The sequence below is a fragment of the Montipora foliosa genome, chromosome 8 (assembly GCF_036669935.1).
Source record: "Montipora foliosa isolate CH-2021 chromosome 8, ASM3666993v2, whole genome shotgun sequence".
In the NCBI taxonomy this organism is placed as follows: domain Eukaryota; kingdom Metazoa; phylum Cnidaria; class Anthozoa; order Scleractinia; family Acroporidae; genus Montipora; species Montipora foliosa.
This window is the reverse complement of record NC_090876.1, coordinates 3,698,079-3,723,078: the sequence shown is the minus strand read 5'-3', so window position 1 is coordinate 3,723,078 and position 25,000 is coordinate 3,698,079. Positions and strand designations below refer to the sequence as shown.

General features: G+C 39.4%; 3 protein-coding genes across 7 annotated transcripts in view; 2 read left to right on the top strand and 1 right to left on the bottom strand.

Annotated features, from left to right (window-relative positions):
• Positions 1-3,833, top strand: part of LOC138012608 (transient receptor potential cation channel subfamily M member-like 2) — a 56,063-nt gene extending 52,230 nt beyond the window's left edge. For all 5 annotated transcript variants that reach the window (XM_068859424.1, XM_068859425.1, XM_068859421.1 and 2 more), the window contains 4 exons: positions 941-1,043; positions 1,835-1,978; positions 2,552-2,665; positions 3,573-3,833. In XM_068859424.1, coding sequence (XP_068715525.1) covers positions 941-1,043; positions 1,835-1,978; positions 2,552-2,665; positions 3,573-3,689 — 478 coding nt within the window. In that variant the 3' untranslated portion in view covers positions 3,690-3,833. The remainder of the gene's footprint in view (positions 1-940; positions 1,044-1,834; positions 1,979-2,551; positions 2,666-3,572) is intronic.
• Positions 3,834-5,881: 2,048 nt separating this feature from the next.
• On the bottom strand, positions 5,882-10,403 carry LOC138013248 (double-stranded RNA-specific editase 1-like). The gene is made up of 2 exons (XM_068860270.1): positions 8,932-10,403; positions 5,882-7,686 (listed from the first exon to the last, which is right to left on the bottom strand). Exons 1-2 carry the CDS (start codon positions 10,394-10,396, stop codon positions 7,043-7,045), a joined length of 2,109 nt encoding a protein of 702 aa, XP_068716371.1. The 5' UTR covers positions 10,397-10,403; the 3' UTR covers positions 5,882-7,042.
• A 2,665-nt stretch (positions 10,404-13,068) lies between these two features.
• LOC138013019 (RNA polymerase-associated protein LEO1-like) overlaps positions 13,069-25,000 on the top strand; it is a 21,270-nt gene continuing 9,338 nt past the window's right edge. The window contains exons 1-5 of the mRNA XM_068859980.1: positions 13,069-13,087; positions 20,067-20,345; positions 21,449-21,535; positions 21,902-22,231; positions 22,659-22,835. Coding sequence (XP_068716081.1) covers positions 20,082-20,345; positions 21,449-21,535; positions 21,902-22,231; positions 22,659-22,835 — 858 coding nt within the window. The 5' untranslated portion in view covers positions 13,069-13,087; positions 20,067-20,081. The remainder of the gene's footprint in view (positions 13,088-20,066; positions 20,346-21,448; positions 21,536-21,901; positions 22,232-22,658; positions 22,836-25,000) is intronic.

The window sequence follows — 25,000 nt, the reverse complement described above, 5'->3', positions numbered from 1 at the left end:
CGCAATGATATTGCCTAGGACGCTTGTCTTTTTTTCATTTCTTCTGTGCAGGTTTGTATATCAACGATTCCTTGCTTTATTTATTTATTTGTTACAATTTAATGGCCATAACTAAGTACAAGATAAGATGACGAATACTATGTATAGAGATAAATGTAAGAATTCAAAGCAAAAATAGGGTATATGCCATATGGATGATCCATAAAAGAATCCAGGACCCCATCTAGGAACGGATCACCAAAATATAATGTTGTTAAAAATTAAATAAAGAGTTAAAAATACAGTGTTATTAAATCTAATTCTCCCTTAAAAACCTCTTTACTCTTGTTTTGAGTAACATGACATTAGCTGCGTTACGAGTATCCATTAACCGCAAGGTGTTCCAGGAGTCGACAACCCGATGGAAGTAGCTGTGGTTTAATAGATAAGTTCTTGCGTTGCGTACTTCTTCTTTAAGGATAGAGTATCATAATGTCTAAAAGAATAGTGGCCAGCATCAGTATAAAAGTCAACATAGGGCGAATTATTATTGGTGATGCCATTGAGTGGTTTATACAAGAAAGTAACATCTGCTAGTAATCTCCTATGTTCAAGTGACAGCAAGTTTATTTTCCTTAAGCGAGTGTCATAAGAATCCTCGGTCTTAAGAATAAATTTCGTTGCTCTTTTCTGAATTTACCAATAACAATTTATGATGATGATGATGATGATGATGATAATAATAACTTAAAGTCTAGAGGTTATTTAGCCGAGCTCGAGTGCTCTGCTAATTAGGGAGACTACAAATTAATTCAAATGAGAACAAATCAAATCAAGTAGCGCCATATTCCGGTGTTTCCTGTGTTTCCCTCTTGTTATATTTCCTGCATGAAGATCCAGATATCCATTTTCCATGATGACTGACTTATCCTTGAACCACAGAGTCGTGTTTGCATTCCAGGTGGAAGCGAACCAGTGCAGGGATAATGTTGGATGAAGGCAAGAAAGTTCTTGAATTTGTTGCCATACAGCGCAAGGATAACAGCCAATGGGCCATACCAGGGGTGAGACCATTAAAAAACATTGGGTCGATTATTAAAATATAGTTTAGCCAATGTTTAACAAAACCGCGTTCTAAGCCATTTTCAATATTGCCAACAATCATATCTAAATATTGTCTGCTGCTGATGATAACAAGAAGGCTTGGATTCCAGACTAGACAGCAATTTATCTACTTAAAATTTACCGCTTATAAACATATTTGGAGGTCCACTGATTGTCTTAAGCCGCGGTCTAAGTTAGACTTTGTTTAAATAACTGGCCCATTACGTTTTAAAGTCCATAATTACCCACTGAGACGGGATGGGAAGTAGAAGGACGCCTGTGCATTAAGTTAACAGGGTGCGCGTGCGTAAATGGCTCTCTCTTGCTTTTGCACTCGCGCTCACACAAACATTTCCGAATCAAGTGTTTGCGTTCGTTGTTTTCCATTGCGCACGCGTCCATAATGTGATCAGGCTAAAAGGTTTGGAGTGTCAGATACTGCCACTTCCAGACGAGTTTTTCGAAAAGTCGGAAACTTTTCTGGCCCATTTCGGTTGTCGAAAGTCTTTTGCTTCTTGAAATAGAATACGATTTTGATCTTAAAATCTTGCATTTCCTTTTCCCTATTCTTTTCGTAAAATCATCGCAAAGAAACTATCTTTTTTTAGAAATATATTCTCTTCGTATTCAAAATTGACTTTTGTGCATGATAGCTACTATTATTTGTGGCTTTCGATAAACAGCTGTTCTTGTACCTATAATTTTACCGTTTTCTCTTCCTTGTTTTACAATGCTTTATATGTTTGTCAAGGGTATGGTTGAACCCGGCCAAGTTGTCACGCAGGCTTTGAAGGCTGAGTTTGGCGAGGAAGCAATGGCAAAGCTAAATGTTAGTGAAGTAGAAAGGGATAAAATCAGCAGACTTGTCGACAAACTCTTCAAGAACGGAGTCGAGGTAGATATCGCACAGTGACAAAAGAGTGAAGAGCTGTGGTCGTGTTGGGTGCAGACCTCGTAGGACTTAGTCGATGTATTTTTGTACTATTCAGTAGCGAACAAAAGCCGTACTTGCCTCGAATTTATACAGGTATCTTGACTGAAAACAAGTCATAAGTTGAATCTCGAGACAGATCTAATCTAATCAGCGTGAATGACGGAAACAAATTCCTAAGTACCAATTAGAATTAAAGATCTAGGAAAGGTGCTGATACAATGCACTAGATCTCAATAACGACACTTCTGGCAACTTGAAGGACGCTGCTTTGGCCAGCCTTAATATTATTTGTCAAATACCAGTAATACGTCGTATCGACCTTGCAGTACAATACTTAGACTTATTGTTTTCGTATTAGGATTTGAATGGCTAAATCCCTATATCGGCGTCTTAATGTTCACAACTGGCACGATCTTCGCAGTTGAATTTGGCTGTTAGGACTGTACTGATTTGGCGGATAAATGTGTGATGGGATAGGGTGATTAGGGTAGGTTATGATGACTTATACCAGTATGTTGTATAAATCTCTTCGAGGTCTACAAAGGCTACGTGGATGATCCGAGGAACACTGATAACGCTTGGATGGAGACTGTGGCAGTGAATTTTCATGATGACACAGGAGAGGTTTTCAGTGAATTTAAGTTACAGGTCGGTTAGAAAACAAAAACGTTTATCTGATATAAGATAAAGCTTAAAAACAAGAATAACGCACGCGTGTGACAAAGTGCGGCGTTCGTGGGGACTGAAACATGTTTCCGGTCCAGCCTACCACTTTTGGTAAGAAAGAACCTTGAAAAAAAACAACGCGTTGATAAGCTGGTGCAGGCATTTGTTTGTTTGTTTGTTGTTTGTTATTTATTTCTTTGAGCGGGTTGAAGTTTGGCAGCCATTCAGCTGATGCTATACCCACCCACCCATATACTTACAGAGGATAGCCACAACACCGGGAACTTCATCCCCTACTCTTCACGAATAGTTTGTGAGTTCTTTAACGTCCCACATGGAACTAAATGAACATGGAAGATATTTGTGAGACGGGGCCTACAGTTTAAAGTCCTTATCCGAGAAGACTTGAAAGTCTAACCATTTGTGGATGTAATTACAAAGGCAGCACTTTCTCCTCAGTTATTTAAAGACTTGACTTGACTTGAGTCGAACTCACGACCTCCCGCATGGAAGCTCGGTGCTCAACCAACTGAGCCACTTGTGCGCGGTGCAAACAACAAACAAACAAACAAACAATAAGCATAAAAATGGTTGTTTTTTAGTTTGAAAGAAACGAATTTTATTCGTTTTACTTGAAACTACCCATATTTCTTACTTTCTCTCACGTCAATTTCCCTCTCATCTTCTCCCTTATCCGTCTTCTCTTTATCCGTGCTCCTGATTTCACTTGGCGTAAAACATTTCACCCTTGAGCTTACCCGAATTAGTTGAGTATTCAGGCTGCATACACCTGTTACCAAGACAACAAAACCACGCATTGTGCTTTACTGTTTTCTGCTAAACAAGGATGAACTTCAATTTGCTTCAACTTGCTTGTGTTCCTCAACAGGCTGGAGATGACGCAGCTGCAGTGCGGTGGCAGCGAGTTAGCGGAAATATTCCGCTTTTTGCTAGTCACGTGTCCATCCTAGAAAAAGTGGCGAAGATGAGAAGTGCTGCCTTCTGAAGTCACCACAAAGAATCTTAATATCTCAAAAGAAATAAGGCTATTTTGGAAATTCGTAGACCCTGAAATTATTTTTGTGAGGTAGTTTTTTTTCTACTTAAAAAAAATCGTTAGGAATCCCATTTTCAAAAAGCGAAAGCGAATTTGAACCACGTGGCCGACATGGCAGTAGGGAGCTTACGAAACGAGACGACGACGGCTACGAGGACTTCATTTAAAAATACGAGTTCGCGTTATTTATATCACTGCGAAACTATTTCATGTCGTTTCGCGTTAAAAATGTGTAGTAACTGGTGAGGAATTAAACTGGTATGAGTGGGTTGGAAGCGTAGAGAGAGAACTGAAAATTCCTCGTCATGTGCTAACGTCCTCCACAGAACCTTGAATTTGGTCATTTCACGTCGTCATTTAGGAGATGACGGCAAAGAAATGTACCAAAATGTAAAACGCACGTGCAGAGCGTGCAGAGCCATTGTTTTTGCTCACTAAACCTATTGTTTTGTAGCGTCGTCGTTGCCGTCGGCGTCGTCGTTTCGTAAGCTCCCTAGTGATAACGTGGAACGACGTTCTGAAACATTGAAACGGCCTTTTGCTTCATTCTGTTGATAATGGACATTCAAGTCATAAGATTACAGATTCAGTTTCATTTGCATGATGACTTAAGTCATAATGCTTTCTTCTTCAGAATAGACAATATTGGCAATTCATTATTTCTTGAAAGTTAATAATTTATGTCAGCATGCGAGAGGGCTATAATTGCCAAATTTGTCAGTTGGTTTTCCAAATAATAACAGTTGTTTCATCTAGCAATCTTAGATGATCGACCAAATTTATTTATTTATTTATAACTGGATACGTATTTATCCAAATAAGTATTGTACTTTTGTGAGATATTAAGTCACCATGGCACAGAAAAATAAAAATCTTTTCACAATTCGTTTTGGGTGTCCTTGTCATATAGTAAAAGGGAATTCAAGAGAGCTGGTTTGCCCTTAATAAGCTTCAATAGTTAATGGGTTTGTGCATAGTTGGGGAAAGTTCATTTAATATGACAAGTTGGGGATGAAGATATTGAAACTCGAAGCTTGAAATTTTAGCAGGCCCCCTTGCTAGCGGTTCAATATTTTAGGAGCCCCCCCCCCCCCAACTTGGTAGTAGTAATTTTCAGAGCCCCCCTTCCTCCTTCAATTCCTTTGCTTCCCTGAAAAAAGATCGCTAGACTGTATTAAATATATTTATTTACCGTTATTGTCTTCAATGGTTTATACTATGACAGACTTGAGATCCCTGTTGAGTTCTCGAGTATTTATTGTCCCAGATTGCCTGCGAAGTAGCAAGTGTGTACACTCGATCTGACATCCAGTGAGAAACAAACAGTAACATTTCTTGTTACAGAGTGAGTGACTTCAGTCATCGTTTTTATAGTTCCCGTTAGCAGATTTTGAAATCTTGTTGAATCAATCTGGTTTTGTTATAACAAGTTTGAGCATTTCTAATTTTTGAAATTTTCTAAAGCATTTTTGGGATGAACAAGAGTTTAATGAAACTACATATATCTGTAAACCACGTGATATAGCTGAGTTGCACAGGTCATTAAATTGTTGAGTTGAAAACCATCCGATCTGTATGTCATGTGTTGGTTTTGAAGTACACAAATTTTCGGAGCCCCCCCTCCTAGCCCAACAATTTTTTCAGAGCCCCCCCTTCGGGTATCTAAAATTTTTTGGAGCCCCCCCTTGTCATATTAAATGAACTTTCCCTTAGAGGGGAATGGTTATGAAACGCGACAAATTTCTTGTATGTTTTTGTTCTCTTTTTTGGCCTTGACCTTGCACAAAACACAATAGTTGTTTACTCCACACTGAGGAACTAACCAATGGAAACGTGTTGGTTACGTAATTCATGCATAGTGTATAAGTGCAAAACAAAAGATTGTGCACGGTCATGGACTTTCCAACCTAAATCTTGGCATCTCTGTTTGCCGAGCTTCAGAACTCACTCCCCTCTGTTAACTATGGTTTGGGAGAACAGAGGAAGAGGTCTTATTGAACCAGTAAAAAACTGTCCACTCCATTAACCCCTGGGAGTGAGACTGGGGTTAACCAGTCGAAAACTGTCCCCTCCATTAAATGGAAAAACAATATCTTACGGAACTTGGGAATAAATCACAAAAAAGTTCAGAACACAAACAATGCTTTTCCAATAACAACCTTTATCTTAACTCAGCTTTGCTAAAACATCCAAATATTTACATAAGAGGCAACCGAAAGAGTTTCCCTGAAATGAGCATTCTAATACCACTACTAAAATTAAAAAATGTACACTTGCTATTAAACCCTAAGCAATAAGAACAACTGAGCAACCTATATTGCTAACAAAGAGTAAGATTAATTGTCCTGGTTATAAATTTTCTAAGTATTTTCGCTAAATCTCATACTCATTCTCTTCCTAAAATCTCAAGGTCTCTATGATCAAATTAGTGAGAAACTAGAACAACACTCTGCAAGTGAATCAAATACCAAAACGGCTTAAGAGATAAACATAATGATTATTCACCTTTTCCTCTTAACTTTTCCTTCATGTGCAAATTGTAAAATAAGCATCCATTGAACAAAAATTAATGAATGAGCTTGTAAAGGCATGAGTCTATCCCTGACATGTGGCCAAAAAAGGTCTGCAGGGCAAAACTCTATCAAAAATAAAAGCTAGATGTAATTAATCTCAGGAATGGCTCCATTCCTCTCACTAGCTTGGCTGTGAGACAAATGCCTGCCAACTTATGCAGCTTGGTTTTAAAAGGCAAGATATAATTTTGATGGTGCTGAAATTTTTCTAGAGCAATAAACGCATTGTCAAGAGTCATTGAGTCTTACAAGTGCTAAACTAAGTGATTTGCTTGACTAAACTCAAACATTTACAAAACACAGTTAACAGCAACCTTTGGATTGAAGTGAGCCACTGGCTTTAGAGTTAGATCTTTGTGAAAAGCATGCACTGAGAATGAAAAACTTGTACCTGCAATTGTCCTACAATAACTTTAAAAAAGTTTCTAACTTTGCGGGCACACAAAATACTACTTTGGATGGCCAATGCTTGTGACATGTTTTGCTTGTTCTTCTACTTTTATGCTAGGTGTTTTCTAGGCAGAGTCAAGCTGACAAAGTATCCCAAAATGTTAAAAAAACAACTAGGAAATGTGCCTTTTAAGCAATTACACCTTGGGGAAATTGCATCAGTAAAATGCAGTTTGCTTTATAGAAATGATGGCAAGGTTGTAAAATGTTCTCTCATTACACTGTAATGAAAAAAACAATCCCTTGATCAATGTCTAGAAAAACAAAGCTGGTACTTTCTTAATTATCTTTGTCTGTGAGTTCAAACATGTCTTGTTCAAATGGTTTTCTGATCCATGCACCAAGACCTTGACCATTAAATCCTTCCATCACAATTTGCTTAGCCTTTTGATAGTCTGTTACTGCTTTTTTCGCTTCATGGTATGACAAGGGCACAGGTTCCAATGGCTTCAGCTTCTTCCACAAACCAATAAAGAGTTTGAAGAGACTCTGTTTGCAGACCCTTGACGGTACAGGTACATCTCCTTGAACCATTCCTGTCATTGCGTTTACCACTTCAAAGCCATCTTCGCCTTCGCTCCAGTTTACACTGATACCTGGGGACTTAATTGTCACACGGGCTTCTGGAGTGGATGTACCATTCATTAAAGGGCGGTTCTGTTTGAAGAGAGGTGGCAAACCCTCCAAATCCCCAAGCCTCTGGTACATAGCTCTGGACATGTGTTCATAGTGGTACAAGCTGCCAAGAACAATTGATTGGAGATAAACTGGCTCCAAAAAGTGGCTGAGAAGAGAGCCTTGAATGCCAGTTACATTCCACCGGCAAAGTTTGTCTGAACATGACATGGTGCGGAGGCGTTCTCCCTGAAGGACACCATCCCAAGTTTGGATAGTGGTGCCACCATTTATTGCTGGTATCGTACCTATTGAAAGAAAATTTCAAAATTACTATGCAAATGAATTTCTTTGGCAAAAAGAATCTTGTTGCAAACAGAAATTAAGAAATAAATAGAGATATAATGTACGAGTCCATGGCAAATGAAAATAGAGCCTCATATCAAGCTGTATGAGTAAAATTATTACAGAACAGAATTGACCAGAATTGAATTGGGGGGGGGGGGGGGGGGCTTGTCAAGAAAATAAACAAAAAATTAAAAATAATTAAAAAACCCATAAAACATAAAAAAGAAAACTGATGGAAGGAGAAAGGAGCATTTCCGAGCTTCAAGATTTCAAAATTTTTTGGCAGAGAATTCCCCCGAGAACCCCCTACAAGTGGACATCTCCAGAGCTTGCTTGTTAGCCCTCCCAATACAAACTATGCTCTGCCGTCCCTGTTCAGTGCATTGAAAACTACTGCTAAATGGCAGCTACCTCTACAACAATAAATAGTAAAATTACTTTATTATTTTTCCTGAATCATTGTGAATATTTAACGAGCTACAGGTAGATAACCACCACTTGTACAGACAATGAAGTGAATAAATGCAAGATAGTTAACTAACGGACCAAAACCTTACTGATTGAAACAACTGACAAACACAGGAAGCCGTTTTGTTCTATTCAGCTTCTTATTGGTGAATACTACTTGCTCATTGCCTCAGAGTGCTAACTTGACCAGTCAAGTTAGCAGGAAACAAGCGAGTTATCAAGTTTCACACAAGAAGAGAAATTCCGTATCTACAAGCAAATATGCATTGTTTTCTTTATGATACACTTATTATTTGCATCTATTTATTGGCAGAAGTGGCAGAAAGTGTTGCAAAATAAAGTGAGTGAGATGTTAGAACTGATTGGTGATCTCAAACATGAGATAACAGTTTTCTCAGTACCTTATAGGAAATTAACCCAAGATTATTCTCACCAAGCCAAGCAATAGATTTTATTTGTGCACTTTATTTCACACAATCACTCACATTTCCTTCGTGTTTTGAAAAAATTATTTTTTTGGCATGTGTACTAGACACCTTAATTTCTACCCCCTCCTTTATTGGGAGGCAAAATTCCCTTCAAATCGTGGCAACTGAAGTCGTGTAAATTTCAAATATGTTAATCAACACAAGCGTTAATTTCCTGTAATAAGGTAGTTGAAATCCCAATAAATAACTACAGTTTATATAATAAAGCAAACTCACTATTATTTACCAAGTCAAAAATACGAAACTAACCTTCGCCATTTTCCAGTTTGACACGAAGAAGACCCCTTTTTCTCCTACCAGGATGCTTATCAACCTCACCCCTAACTGCTTCATGTGGAGAGAAGATACGAGCATCACCACAGGGAGAGGTGTTGATATACAAGTGGAATTCAACATTGTCTCTCAAACCAAACAATCCACTGTCCTTCTTCTCAAATATGGAATCTTCTTCATATCCTTCTGCACAAAGCTCCAGTTGCGAATACAAAAATCGCAAGAACGATCTTCTTGCAATGATTTCTCCATGGCAGTCATTGACAGCTAACCCTTGGTCACTCATGTATTCACCACTGATAAACTTTGTTCCTGTACCTAAGCTTATCACTTCAAACTTTTGATCGCTGTCTCCACGACTTGTCATGACAATGCTGGCTAAAACTTTGCGGCGAAGTGGTTCATCTCCTGAAGTGGACTGAAGACCCTGAAATTTGGCTAGCACAGCATCAGCAATGAGGTCTGCCGCTACCTGATCAAGCTGTGCAGATGGTGGCGGTCCAAGGTACACGGGTTGGCTTCTGGCCTCTGACTGGCCAGTGAATGAGTAGAATGTGCGGATACTGTGCAATGCAAATAGCACCCTGGAAGCTACATTGGCCTTGCCTTTCTTCTTGCTACTTCCCACTCCAACAAATTCTTGACCCTGAATAGTGATTTTAAATCTGAATTGTTTGTTATTCTTATCACCCTCTTCCCCGAGGAATTCATATTGGAGCCCTGGGTGAAATTCGTTCAAAAGCATAACTGGATGCTTCCCTGAATCCGTTTGCAAATGCGGGGGATCACCTTTACGCGATTCAGTAGCCATGGATACAGGACCTTCAGTTTCGCTCTCCGGAAAGGATTGATCGCCATTCCCAAATTTGTTTAGCAGTGTACCAGTATTATCGGAGGTGAAGTCGGTATCGAACCTTTGCGCGATTTCAGCTTGGCTGTCCGAAAGAAGTCGCTTCGCTGGAGTACGCATTTGGGTGATGAAAGAGCGGAAAGCATTTTCCGCTGCATTATGTTTCGCTTTCTGCTTCGATAAACCTCTCCCTTCAAACGAGTGCCCATCGACAACAACACTTACTACAAAAGTGGGGCAATGTGTAGGACCTTCCTGCGAGACCACTTGGTAATTTAGACCAGGTCGTATCTCGTTGAGAAGCATTAAAGAGTTCTTAGTCGCTCTCTGAGTGTCCAAGCTAAGTTTGCCACCTTTTTTCTTGTTTGACCGCCGTTTCTTTTTCGGTGGTGGCGTCCCAGAATCTGCCTCTTCTTTCAGCGCCTCGATGGCATCTACCACGGCCGTCACTTCAGCATTTTCATCCTCTGACTGATGTTCCCGCTTTAAGCTTTGTTGATTTGAGACAGGTAAGTCTCCAAGACCAGGGATAGCAATGTCTGGATCACTTTTGGTTGCACATGTTGTCACCTCTTCTAATGTTTCCGCCATCTTGAACACATGTAACGCGTCACCGAAACGAGGCTGAATATTTCCCACATGTGCCATAAGTGTGACGTAGAGAACTTATCTCCCGGAGAAAAAGCCCTCATGTATATACCCACCAAGAGTCCCCAACTAGCGTAAGACACGCTAAATTATTCAGTTTCCCAAAATTCAGTCAGCCATATACATTTACCTTCATCTATATTTATTTACCTCCATTTATAAAAATTTATCATCGTTTGTATTAATATACATTCACTCCTGGCCATTTACCATCATTTATCATTTACCTTCAATAATATTCAACCCCCATATACCTTCATCTACTTTAAATCAAGTTCATTTTCCGGCATTTACCTTCATTCATGTTCATTTACCTTAATACACCTTCATCAACCTGCATTCACATTCATTTACCTTAATATACCTTCAATTTCATTTACGTTCATTTACCTTATTATACCTTCATTCACTCCCATCTACGTTCAATCACGTTCAATTACCTTCAATTACCGCCATCTACCTTCATCTACCTTCAGTCACTTTACTTTACCGTCATTTTCCTTCATTTACCTATACCTTCATTTACATTCATTCACGTTCATTTGCATTCATTTACCTTCATTCACATTCATTTACCTTAATATACCTTCACTGACGTTCATTTACCTTCAGCTACATTCATTTACCTTCATCTACCTTGATTCGCCTTCATTCACCTCCATTTACCTTCATTCACGTTTATCTACCTTCCTCTAACATTATTTACCTTCATCTTCCTTCATTCACATTCATCTACTTTCATCTACCTTCATTCATGGTCTACAACCGGCATTCACATTCATCTACCCTCATTTACATTCACGTTCATCTACCTTCATTCACGTTTATTTACCTTCATATACCTTCATTCACGTTCATTTATCATCATCTACCTCCATCTACCTTTTCATCAATCTTTATCTACCTTCATATACCTTCATTCACGTTTATCTACCTTCATCTCGTGACCTTCATCTACCTTCATTTACCTTCATCTTCCTTCACTCACATTCATCTACCTTCACTTACCTTCATATACCTTCATCTGCCTTTATTCACGTTCATTTACCTTCATCTACCTTCAATTACCTTAATATGCCTTCATTCACGTTCATTTACTTTCATCTATCTTGTTTTACCTTCATCTACCTTCATTCACCTTCAGTTACGTTATAATATACCTTCAGCTACCTCCACTGATCTACCAGGGTGTCAAGTGACAAATGAAACTCCGAGAAAATAGAAAACTAGGCAAGACAGTGGCCAAAAATAGGAAAAAATAGGAATTCTCATCCCAAATAGGAACAATAGGAAGTTTTTCTTGGATTCTACTCTCTTAAGGGGGTCTCAATGGGAGGATAGCTTTCACGACTAAGGTTAGAAAATTTGGCTTTTCACGGCTAATGGTTATTTTTTTCCCATCGCTGTTAACGTTTAAGTCTTTTTTTGCTTTTTGGGGTTCTCTGTGTTAGTTAGTAGGGTGTTAGTGCACACTGAAAAGAATAAGTCATTGGTCATCAGAATGCAACTTACATCAGTTTTGTCAAGACCTCCAACTGGGGGAAAGAGAGGATGAGGTAAAAGAACGGATCCCCCATACACGGGCCAATGATAGTTTCTTTTTAAATCTAGTCTTAGCTACGCAGCTACTTTTAGAGAGGCACCTGATTGGCCAGTTCTAATGACGTAATGAAATTTTAAATATGCGTGGCGTTGGGAACGAGAACTTAAAATAGCTTTGCGAAACCAAAAATAGATTTTTAAAAACTGTGATGGGCATGGGGGTCCGTTCTCTTACCTCATATTCTCTTGTTTGGGGTTATTTGGGACTTGTTTTGTCTGGTCAGGCAAGCTTAGCGAGATGGAATGTCCACGAGAAGAGCAAAGGAGGTAAAAAGGTGTCGAGTGCTCTGAAGCCTCTAAATACTTCGAAACACTCCCTATTTCACTTTTGAAAGGAAAACAATTACGCTAAAAGCTTTTAATCTCTTTCACGACTAACGGTTAACTTTTCTTGACGAGGAACGGCTAACCCTATTGAGACCCTCTCCTAACAAAGCCAACAACAGCTGTATTCCACAAACCAATGCCTTATTCAATATCTAACACTTACAGACAAGATGGCATGCATAATTCATAGAAACAAGTGTTAAAACTTGTTCTACCAACTTGGCGGCTCCATACAAAATTCTGCAAAGTCGACAAATAACTCAGAAACGATGCACCGCAGAACGCTGAGAATTGGATAGGAGATTTCTAAATTTATCTCCAACAACATTCCAAGTTTTTGGTCTTTTTCATACGTGTGATAGACATGAAGGTGATGTTCCAGAATTTGTCATGAATGTTACAGGAACTTTTCATAACGATGCGATGTTGCGGCATATCAAAGAGGCGGTCATGATTATTACTCCCCACTCTTTGTATCACGTACTTGTTAACCTTTTAAGTGCTAAGTGCTTGTTTGTTTTCTTTTTGTACTCTTCCGGCGATAAACGGTCTGCACAACTTGTATTGGCTCCGCCGTGTAAGGGTCCGTGTAATAACTACTCATTGAAACATCTGCTGTTTTGAGTAAATGTGGGCTCAGTTATGAATATCACGTGATAAATGTCCAGTTCATATCAGGAGGGCGAGAGAGTTCGCCTTAATCAGGTAGGTGTATCATTTTATAAGTGGGTTTTTGGCCCATCTTCGTCCACAGAAGCCTCCACGCTGGCATCATTAAGCCGGAATGTGGGTAAAGGCAACCCTTTGAAAGAAAACAAAGTTGAGAGATGGTTTCATGCAGACTGGGACGCATAAAATGCTCTGTTGTCAGCATGGCGGTTCACGAGTGAAGTTGTCTCTCTGGCCTTTCTGTGGACAAATTCAAGGACCTACCGTTACAATTTGGGCAAGTTCTGAAAGCTAAAAACTTCAATCGATGCGGTATTTTGCTGGTAGGACTGGGTGGCCCGACACTTATGAAAAAAATACACAAAATGAGAATCGGGAGTCTTTCCTTGTCATGAAATGGCAGAATTACCCAGAATTCTTTTTGGGCATGAGCGAGGCAACCCTAAGAAGCACAGGACTGGCCCTCGTCGAATGGCTGAAGCTAGGCCAGAGGAAAAGACTTCTAGCCAGATACTCAGACGTAGGCCTGGTGTGTGCTGTTAACGTAGAGTTTGGATTTCCGAACAAGTTTTTATCATAGAAATTGGCGAGAAAGTTGTGCTTTCATTTGGCTCTAATCCTCATGCCAAAGAAACGGTATAATGTAAATAAGAGAATAACGAGATTTATATTTGCAGATCACTTGTCCTCTTACTACTAAAGTCAAACTCTACATCTCCATACATACATACATACATACATTCTTTATTTGATAAGTAGGTTGTGTGAAAGGCAGCCAAAGGGCTGATGTGGACCTACTATACTAAATATTAAGAATTACATATATATAAAAATTGCAATAATAACTTAGAACTACTGTATACAAATAAAATGGTATTCACTAAGACTAACATATAAATCTAAAAGTAAATGAAATGGTCCTTTTTGTTGGCGACTACTGTTGCCTCTTTCTCAAATGAAAAATTGTCAATAGTCTTAACATGTTTACGTAAAATTTGTTTAAAAGAATAAAAACTTTCAGGTACTTTAACTAATCTATTTACAAAATTCCAAATAACAGGACCTCTGTATCGTAGGGAGTTCCTGCCGGTCTCTGATCTAAATCTAATGACATTAAATTGGTTAGGAACACGAGAAGATCTAGAAGAAACTCTTTTAGAAAACAGTTCACATATCGATTGGGTCGTTGTTCCAAAATATACTTTGTGCAAGAGAAACAGTACAGATATTTTATAGAAGTAAGAGATGGGCAGCCAGTCGGATTTCATGAGACATGTGTCATCTGCCATCGTTGAGTCGAGGTTATTCACAATACGAGCTGCTCTTGCATGAATATGGTTTAGAGAGTTCAGTGCGGAAGGAGAACAATTTCCCCATACCGAAATTCCATACGTTACACTGGGGATAATTGTTTTAAAGTATATTTCCTCGAGAACCTTCTTCGGATGGATTCTCATTCTCTTCAACGCTCCAACCTTCTGCGTAAAAGATTTCTTCACTGAGTCAATGTGCACAGACCATGTCAGCTTATTGTCAATTTTAACTCCAAGGCAAGTGGTGTAATTAACCAGGTCGATATGGCCAGTGTTAAAGTGGAGGGGAGGTATAGGCCCAACAAAAGAGGTTTTACTTAGTATCATTGCTTCAGTTTTAATTGGGTGGATGGTTAGCTGATTCTTAATGCTCCACAGGAGAACTTGCTCCAATGTTTTATTTAGTGACAACATAACCTGGTCAACATTTGGTCCAATACAGTAGACTGTAGTGTCATCTGCATACATGTATAGATCTCCCGAGTCGATGTGGTCAGGGAGATCATTAACATATATGGTGTAGAGCCGGGGGCCAAGAAGCGAGCCTTGAGGGACTCCATATCGTACATAGTCAGTGACAGACCTGCAATTATTAACTTCAGCAAATTGACATCTATCAGTAAGATAGCTCATTAGCCATTCATGAAGAGATCCTGATATTCCAATGGCGTGTAATTTATGCGATAAAATATAATGGGGGACAGTGTCAAAAGCTTTCTGGAAATCTATAAAGACTGCTCCAACTGTCAGACCATTGTCAATTGCTGTCTTCCATCCTTCAGTCATAGAGGTAAGCATTCCTTCAGTCGATAGTCCCTTGCTAAACCCCCACTGTTTACAGCTTTTTATGCCACAGCTGTTCAGATGGGTATCAATTATGTTGCAGATCTGGCTTTCGAGCAGCTTGCTGGGGATACTTAAAAGTGATATTGGCCTATAATTTGAAACATCTGCTGGGTTTCCTTTTTTAAAGATTGCATTAACTTTTGCAATCTTCCATGTGTTAGGGAAGCTGGACTGAGTCATGCTGCTCTTGAAAACAGTTACAATGCCCTCTAAGGCGGATGTTCCTGCAATAGCTAAGCTACGAGAAGAGATGCCATCAGGACCAGATGCTTTGTTAATTTTAATTGTCTTGATATCAGTTTTGAGTTTGTTGATGCTGACCTCCAAGACCTGCACAGTGGGGGTAACTCTGTACATGAATTGATGGGGTTCATCAGCTTCGGGGAATTTTTCAGCTAGTTCCTTGCCAATATTTATGAAGTAAGAGTTAATCAGTTCAGCTTTCTCGTAGTCATTTGTGATTTCCTTATTGTTAGCATCTCTGAGGGGGCCAATATGTTTATTCTTAGGTTTTCCAGTGGCCTCGTTCACAGTTTTCCAGAAAGATTTTGAGTCCTTGGTCTCTGTAAATTTCTTTTTCCAATATTGAGCTTCAGCACGTCGTAGCATCTTAGATACTTTGTTCCTAGAGGATTTGTAATCAACCCAGAGTTTATTAGTAGCGGGTGTGCCATCACAGGCTTTCAAAAGTTTATATCTCTTATTCATCTCTTTCCGGATCTCACTGTTCATCCAAGGTAGTGAATTTTTTCTAACCTTGGCTTTACGTAAGGGAATGTGACTGCTTGCAATAACATTATACATGCAATTCCAAGCCCAAGTGATGTCATCCAGGTCCTCAAAGGTGGAACAGACCCACCAAGGAGCACTTTCCAGGTCATGTTTGAAGTCTTTTGGGTTTTCCAACACATTCTTGAAATTGTGGACATATTTAATAAAAGGCTTTGGATTCCTGATCTTCAGCTTGTAGATAACGTAGATGAATTTGTGATCAGCTATGCAATACTCAATCACATCAGACTTTGAGACCTTTGAGGTATTGATAGTCAAAATCAGATCGATCAAAGTGTTAGAATGTGCTGAGGTTCTTGTGGGTGCTTTTATGATGTTACAAAAGTTATAAGATTGTAAGATGCGTTTGAATTTCGCACCATTTCCATTAGTAGCAAGCTGATCTGAATTGAAGTCACCAGCGATCACAACATTCCTGCGAGACATCCAAATTGTACTCAATACTTGGTTGAATTCATCAAAGAAAGATGTAACGTCAGGAGGTCTATATACACAACCCACAAGTAATCTTTGCGAGTGAGCTTTCAATTCAATCCAGAGAGCTTCAATGCCGTCGTTGTCATATTTGGATATATGTACACAATCTAGGCTAATGTTAAAGTAAATAGCGACTCCGCCTCCTACTTTGTGTGACCTATCTCTTCTCAGAATTCGGTATCCATCGATGTTTACTTCGTTATCGCTTATATCTTGTGTCAGATGCGTTTCAGAAATGGTTAGGATATCCAGGTTGGTATGCTGTAAAAGTATTTTCACTTCGGGGAGGTTCTTACGGAGGCCTCGCACGTTCGAGTGACCGATGGATACTCCTTGCTTTCCATTGTCTCTCACCACGTGAAGTGCATCAAACAGAGGGGAAGCAGGCCCCGGGTTAGGACATATGTCGCCGCATAATTGTAAATATTCAAGGTTGAAGCTTGCATCGGAATTGCTGTAGTAGTTGACTCTCGAATTCCTGAATCTGACTCGAGCTTTCCACACGGATCCAATATGGCGGATATTGAGTCGATACAAAATGGATGATATCGGTTTCAAAAACCAATGATTATCCCAGCTTTGCTTGTTTACTTTGACGAGGCGCATATTTAATCCGATGTGTGCATCTTTGCCACTTGAACATGCCAATATGTACAGAGAAAAGCCAAAAAGAAACCAAAGTATAGGCGAACTAAAAATTTTGCTTCTTCCCGCCATGATGACCGCTGAATGCTATAAGAGCATTCAAAATTTCTTCATATTACTTTATAATGGTATGATTTTCTTTTTTTGGAAAGAAAAGGGTTCTTCTGCTTATGTGAAAAATACGTTTCTCTCCCGTCGTCTTCTTATACATGATCTTCGCGGAAATTACATTCTGTCCCTCAATAAAGCTAGAACAACCAGTTATGGTCTTAGTCCTTTTTTCTTACGTATCAGCTTAGTTGCGGAATGCGCTACCTGATTTTATCCGTACCTATGAGTTTACTGGTTTTAAAAGAGAATCCAGGACCGCATTTTGTACAGCGGCTTTTCTTTTGAATGACTATATCTTTAAATATTATGTATTTAGTATGTATCTGTATATGCTATGTATTTATGATGTGTCTCGAAGACATTAGCTCCTGTTGTTATTCTGAAATTCGAGATGAAATAAAGTCTATGCATGCATGTATGTTACCTTTCGCAGGGCGCATGCGCACACTTTGTAATCTGCGACTCCAGTGCTTACCATATGAGAGATAAAATGAAGTTTCCCGTGAATATATAAGCCATCGTATTCTTACACTATATTGACAAGGGCGGTTTGGAGCCGTGAGTAGGCGTGGGATTTGTCACATATGGTTTAGGGGCCGACGTATCTCTCCCTCAATGCCGTACCGGGAGGCAAGGTCGGTAGCAGAAAGCAGCGAAGGGCCAACTGCGTCCAAAAGCGATCGCACGGGCCGAAATCCCGGGATGACTCGTTTGGTACGACGCTCCAGCGCCGGATGTCTGGAGGTCCTGCGTTTTTCTCTCTTGTTCAAAGATTCCGTCAGCGCATGCGTAAATCTTCTGTGGCTGTCCGATACCCTAGCCTGCCTAAAAAATTAACGTGTTGGTCTTTACCAGCAATTGACATTTCAGTTCACGATTCTACAGGCATTAGCGTAACGTAAGAACCGTGCGTGTCTGGTCTTCTCGAGACAGAGGTGAGAGATGGTTTCATGCAGACTGGGAGGCCTAAAATGCTTTGTTGTCAGCATGGCGGTTCACGAGTGAAGTTGTCTCTCTGGCCTTTCTGTGGACAAATTCCAGGACCTACCGTTACAATTTGGGCAAGTTCTGAAAGCTAAAAACTTCAATCGATGCGGTATTTTGCTGGTAGGACTGGGTGGCCCGACACTTATGAAAAAAATACACAAAATGAGAATCGGGAGTCTTTCCTTGTCATGAAATGGCAGAATTACCCAGAATTCTTTTTGGGCATGAGCGAGGCAACCCTAAGAAGCACGGGACTGGCCCTCGTCGAATGGCTGAAGCGAGGCCAGAGGAAAAGACTTCTAGCCAGATACTCAGACGTAGGCCTGGTGTGTGCTGTTAACGTAGAGTTTGGATTTCCGAACAAGTTTTTATCATAGAAATTGGCGAGAAAGTTGTGCTTTCGTTTGGCTCTAATCCTCGTGTCAAAGAAACGGTATAATGTAAATAAGAGAATAACGAGATTTATATTTGCAGATCACTTGTCCTCTTACTACTAAAGTCAAACTCTACATCTCCATGCTATAAGAGCATTCAAAATTTCTTCATATTACTTTATAATAGTATGATTTTCTTTTTTTTGTAAAGAAAAGGGTTTTTCTGCTTATGTGAAAAATACCTTTTCCCTCCCGTCGTCTTATTATACATGATCTTCGCGGAAATTACATTCTGTCCCTCAATAAAGCTAGAACAACCAGTTATAGTCTTAGTCCTTTTTTCTTACATATCAGCTTAGTTGCGGAATGCGCTACCTGATTTTATCCGTACCTATGAGTTTACTGGTTTTAAAAGAGAATCCAGGACCGCATTTTGTACAGCGGCTTTTCTTTTGAATGACTATATCTTTAAATATTATGTATTTAGTATGTATCTGTATATGCTATGTATTTATGCTATGTCTCGAAGACATTAGCTCCTGTTGTTATTCTGAAATTCGAGATGAAATAAAGTCTATGCATGCATGTATGTTACCTTTCGCAGGGCGCATGCGCACACTTTGTAATCTGCGACTCCAGTGCTTACCATATGAGAGATAAAATGAAGTTTCCCTTGAATATGTAAGCCATCGTATTCTTACACTATATTGACAAGGACGGTTTGGAGCTGTGAGTAGGCGTGGGATTTGTCACATATGGTTTAGGGGCCGACATATCTCTCCCTCAATGCCGTACCGGGAGGCAAGGTCGGTAGCAGAAAGCAGCGAAGGGCCAACTGCGTCCAAAAGCGATCGCACGGGCCGAAATCCCGGGATGACTCGTTTGGTACGACGCTCCAGCGCCGGATGTCTGGAGGTACTGCGTTTTTCTCTCTTGTTCAAAGATTCCGTCAGCGCATGCGTAAATCTTCTGTGGCTGTCCGATACCCTAGCCTGCCTAAAAAATTAACATATTGGTCTTTACCAGCAATTGACATTTCAGTTCACGATTCTACAGGCATTAGCGTAACGTAAGAACCGTGCGTGTCTGGTCTTCTCGAGACAGAGGTGAGAGATGGTTTCATGCAGACTGGGAGGCCTAAAATGCTTTGTTGTCAGCATGGCGGTTCACGAGTGAAGTTGTCTCTCTGGCCTCGAAAGTCCCGAAAACTCTTCGGGCCCGAAAAGTCATTTGTGAAACTGCCAACCGCTTGTTTTGGGAAGCCGATCTTTTGACATGTTTTCAAGATAACAAAAAGAAAAATAACCGTGAAGTTTAACGAGTTAAAACCTCTCCGTTCTTGAGATACAAAGGGAATTGTGACACCCGAAAATGGCCCGTAAAGTTTCGGGACTTTCGAGAAACGGGCCCCTGGTCTGTTGTTGCGGAGTTCCCCAGCCTTCTCACGGCTTTCTGACGTTCTCTCCCCAGGCTCTCGAAAGGAAGATGGCTGACATGGAAGACTTTTTGTTTGGCAGTGATTTGGAGGATAGCGATGATGAGTCTAAAGCGGCGTCCAAAACGAACAAGGAATCAGAGCGCGAAGCTCAACTGAATGAATTGTTTGGTGATTCACCCAGTGAAGGAGAAGATGAACTGGAACATGCAGCTTCTGATAAGGAGGAGGAGGAAAGTGGTGGAGAAACTCAGAATGAAGTAGGGAACAAAACTTCAATTCAAGAATACGAGGAGGAGGAAGACGAAATCGAGGTAAAATTTGAAGAAGATAATCCACTGAAACTCAGAATACCCGTGACACTTCAGCTTAATTTTTAAAGCACCCCCTAAATTCTGACAATGGTCAGAAGCTGTTTCTATACATGTATGCAACTGCCCAAACGGTCGAAAACTCAAGTTCCTTTGTCTGCCAAAAAGTCTGAAGACCAATGTTGTAAGATGTCACACATTCTCCTGTGGTGGCCTATCCTGATAAAAGTTGTTAGGAGTTGTCAGCAAACATTAAAACGGGTAACAAATTGCCCATTGCTACCAAACTAACATACATGCATTGTATTATTATCTTTCTCACTGGGACATTACACCATGACTACTATTGTATTACCGTAATGCCTTCATCATCGCATTGAACCACAATACAATGTGTAGCCCACTGACAAGTGGGACATTTTGTCGAGGAATCTAGATATTAAATGACTTAGCTCGCCATGAGATTTAAGTGTTCTGATTGATAAGTGTTGCACTGTGCATTCTTAATTAATCCATGGCAAGTCCCCAGGTGGTAGGAATTGCCATGGATCTTCTTGTACAAAGTACAGTGTATTACCCTTATGTGTCGACATAGGGAAACACAAGGGAATCATGAACTTGAATTGAAGAGATGTGAAAGACATTATTTTGTTTGAACTTCAAAATGAAGCATTTTAAGATTTTAGATTATTGCTGTTCTGAAAGTTTACTTAAGCAGTAATGAAAGGAAAGCCTGAAAATTCAGGTATTTGAATGGGACTTGAATGCGTCATATCTGTCTGCTGACTACCAATAAGCTTTCGTGCCATCTGGGAGTGGGTCATTTCATGAGTTTGTAGTAAACCTGTTAAAAGCCCTTTAGCCCTTTAAGTGCCCCTGTGATCAAAAAAAATCAATCCTTATTTTCCTTTGGATTTCAAGTCTATGTTAACTAAACACTTTAAACAACCAAAGTTTTCAGCCTTGATTTCAAAAAGACACTTGTTTACTTAACTGGAATTTTCCGATTTAATGGTCCGTGATTTCTAACTTTACGATCTTGAGAGGGCTGCATTGAGGAGATTTGTTTAAAAGATTAATTCTATGGAATCTTCTATTACAAACAGGATAATAGGAAGCAAAAACTTCAAACACAGCTGTCATCCACTGATTTATTTGGAGATGATGACGAGCTTTCATCGGATGAAGAACAGGTGAGTCAAGCCTTAAAAATACTGGGAAAGTTATTATTGTTTGCCCTGTAATACATCTCAGAAAAAATATTTTTTTGCTTCTTAGATACAACAAGCCTATTTTGGAGAATGTTTCCACTTAGGTGTACCTTTTTACCACAATATGTAAAATACTGTTTTTAGTTTTTTCTAACTTCTGATCTGCCACCATAAATAGGAATCAGCCAAGAAATACCTAAGCCAGTTTTATAATAGACCCATAGGCACACTGTGGATTACTGAGCACCTGTGTGTATGTATGTACACAGCTGAGGTAGTTTTGTTGTTAACTGACTAAATCAGCTTTGCCTAAGCAATAGAAAGTAAACTCAGTTATGTTTTTTTCAGCAAGAACAGAAGGAAAGAAAAATTTCAGAGGAGGATGAACAGGTGGATGAACAGGAGGATGAACAGGCAGATGAACAGGTGGATGGGGGCGAGGTTCAAGCTGGCGACGCCGAAGATGTTACAAGAGATGACGAAGAAGAAGAAGAGGAAACACGTATTGATGTCACAATTCCCTATTGCAGATTCTCACTTGGCTCTGAGCTTTATTTTGTTAAGATGCCAAACTTTCTAAGTATTGAGCGCAAGCCATTTGATCCTTCATCCTTTGAAGATGAAATGGAAGAGGATGAAGTATTAGATGAAGAAGGACGAGCCAGGCTAAAACTTAAGGTTAGCCTTAGCGGTGTTTGTTTTCCTCAAGGTTTAGAATGGGTTCATAATCTTTACAATCCTCAAAGATCTTCCAAGATCTTCCAGACCCTCTGAAGATCCTTTAAGATGAACGTCTTTTCAAGATCAGGGAGAAATGCTTTAGGAATCCTTGGTTAGCCTTCATTCTTTTAGGAAATAAAAATATTTTCAATTAGTAGACTTTCATTTGGGATTTGAAGAATTAAAATCTTAATGCCCAGTTTAAACATTTCTGATAATTTTCTTCCTGTCACAACACTAGCATGGTTTATGTTGAAGGTCTCTTACTACATGTAAGGACTAACAGTAATAATATATAACTATCACTTGTCTGTGGTAAGCCAGAGTAAAACCTACATAATCAAGTCAGGTAGGAAAGGGTTAAACAAGGGTATTTTCCTTTCAGGTAGAGAATACAATTCGTTGGAGATTCAGAAAAGACAAGGAAGGAAATGAGGTCAAAGAGAGTAATGCAAGAGTAGTGCGTTGGTCTGATGGGTCAACTTCACTGTTATTGGGGGAAGTATTTGATGTTCATAAGAACAACATCGATGGCAATTTTAACCATCTCTTTGTACAACAGGTTTGTGCAATCAAGTATTGTTGATAAATCCTTTGGAACAGACAATAAAAATTTAATGACATGTAATAATAATAATAATAATAATAATAATAATAATGATAATGATAATGATAATGATAATAATAATAATAATAATAATAATAATAGTAATAATTATTATTATTATTATTACTTAGGTGGGCTTAATAATAATTAGTGATGGTATATTCTGATGTCAGTTAAGGTACTGTACATGTAATACTTGAAATCTGCACAAGCTACCAGTATTAATGGTAAAGTTAATTACTGGCCTGGCAGAGGGGCAAGAATATTCCCTGTTTGAACTTTAGGGAGCAGCAAGAAAGCATGTTTTCAAATTTTCATACATTAATTTTTTCTTGTAACAGACAGATGTGAAGACCGGGGGAAGAGAAACAGAAACTGATGTTTGGGAAATTGAATACCCTCATTTTAACCCATTGACATCTAAGGGTTGAGACTGTCTAACGCCAGACAATTTTACTCGTTAATGGGGGGGGGGGGGGGGGGGGTGTTGTCCTAGGTTGCTTGAGATGTGAATGGGTTAATACTACAGCTGTATCCTTCAGATTTTAATGGGTTGTTTTTGGATGCACTAAAACATCATTACCATTCAAGGATTACGCAGTTAACAACAATAATACAACTATTAAATAATTTCATATTGAAATATTTCAAGGTTGAATGAATGAGTACTTTAACCCATTGACTCCCCCCCCCCCCCACCCCCCATCCCTTTGATGAGTAAAATTGTCTGGTGTTAGAGTAAAATCTATTAAGTCTCACTCCCAGGGGTCAATGGGTTAATCAAGTGTCAGAGTATTTAGGTACAAACATTGTACTATTGTGGCCACTATGAACTTTTGTCTAAGTGTCAACTGTGCTGGGGCTCTAACTAGGGACACAGTCTGCACAGAAATCAAATCAAATCAACTCATATCAAATCGGAGGATGATTTTTGAGAAGAGGGGAAAACCAGAGGACCCAGAGGAAAACTTCTGAGCAAAGTAGAGAACCAAACCCACAAACTCAACCCACATCACATGGGATGCCTAGTCTTGGTATCAAACCCGTGCCACATTGGTGGGAGGTGAGTGCCTTCATGCTTTGGTACCGTTTCTAGTTTATTTCTAGAAACTTATGAACTCTCCAATGAGTTTGTCTGGCAACCAAATGTACTAACGCAGCAAGAAGTTCTGATGGAGCCTTATTATTATTTGGTGAAACAACGCTGCCATTCAAAGGCTTCATCAATTCATCATGGCATTTCTTTGAACAAGTACCTGATAACCACAATTCTTTTGCTATCTAACAATGTTCAAGTAAGCCCTGGTCCTTCTACACCTTGTACAACCAGAAATGGAACAGTGATGGATGAAAATTTTAATTCTGCTGCCATTGACATCCCATTGAAGCGTGTAAAAGGCCTTAAAATGGTTCATTTAAATGTCAGAAGTCTCCTGAAAAACATCGATGAACTTCGCTCTTTTGTTTATGCAAACAACCCTGACATCATATCTATATTCGAGTCTTGGCTGGATTGCTCAATTTCAAACGATAAAATTACCATTGAGAATTATAATTTGGAGCATCATGACAAAAATAGAAATGGAGGTGGAATAGTAATTTACATACATGAGTGCTTTTCATACAATCGTACTTCATTGAACAACAATGATCTGGACATTGTTCTTTGTACTCTGAAATTACAATGTTCCCGTCGTCTTATTACTGGCAGTATTTATCGTCCACCAAGTGACTCCAACTTCTATTCCAATTTCATGGATCTCTTGGATGAAATGAACTTACTGTAGTGAACTCAGAATTGTATCTGCTGGGAAACGTCAACTGTCCAATTAAATCAGCCAAGGGAAAGGAATTTATCAAATTCGTGAGTGACATTGGTTTAAATCAACTGATCAAAGAAGATACTAGGGTCACATCAACATCTTCTAGCCTGATTGATATGATTTTCACTAATTCACATCATGTTACAGAGTCAGGTCTAATTAAATTGTCCCTTAGTGACCAATAAATGATATATTGTAATAGGTCCAGTAAACTGCCAAGATCTAAACCAAAGGTCCTAAACATATGCAGTTTTAAAAACTTTGACCCCTTGTCATTTGTTTCTGCCCTCCGCATTT

Coding starts and splice junctions, on each gene's coding strand:
- LOC138013248 (XM_068860270.1), bottom strand. CDS start 10,396: ATGGCGGAAACATTAGAAGAGGTGACAACATGTGCAACCAAAAGTGAT. Junction 7,687..8,931: donor CAAACTGGAAAATGGCGAAG/GTTAGTTTCGTA, acceptor TTCTTTCAATAG/GTACGATACCAGCAATAAAT.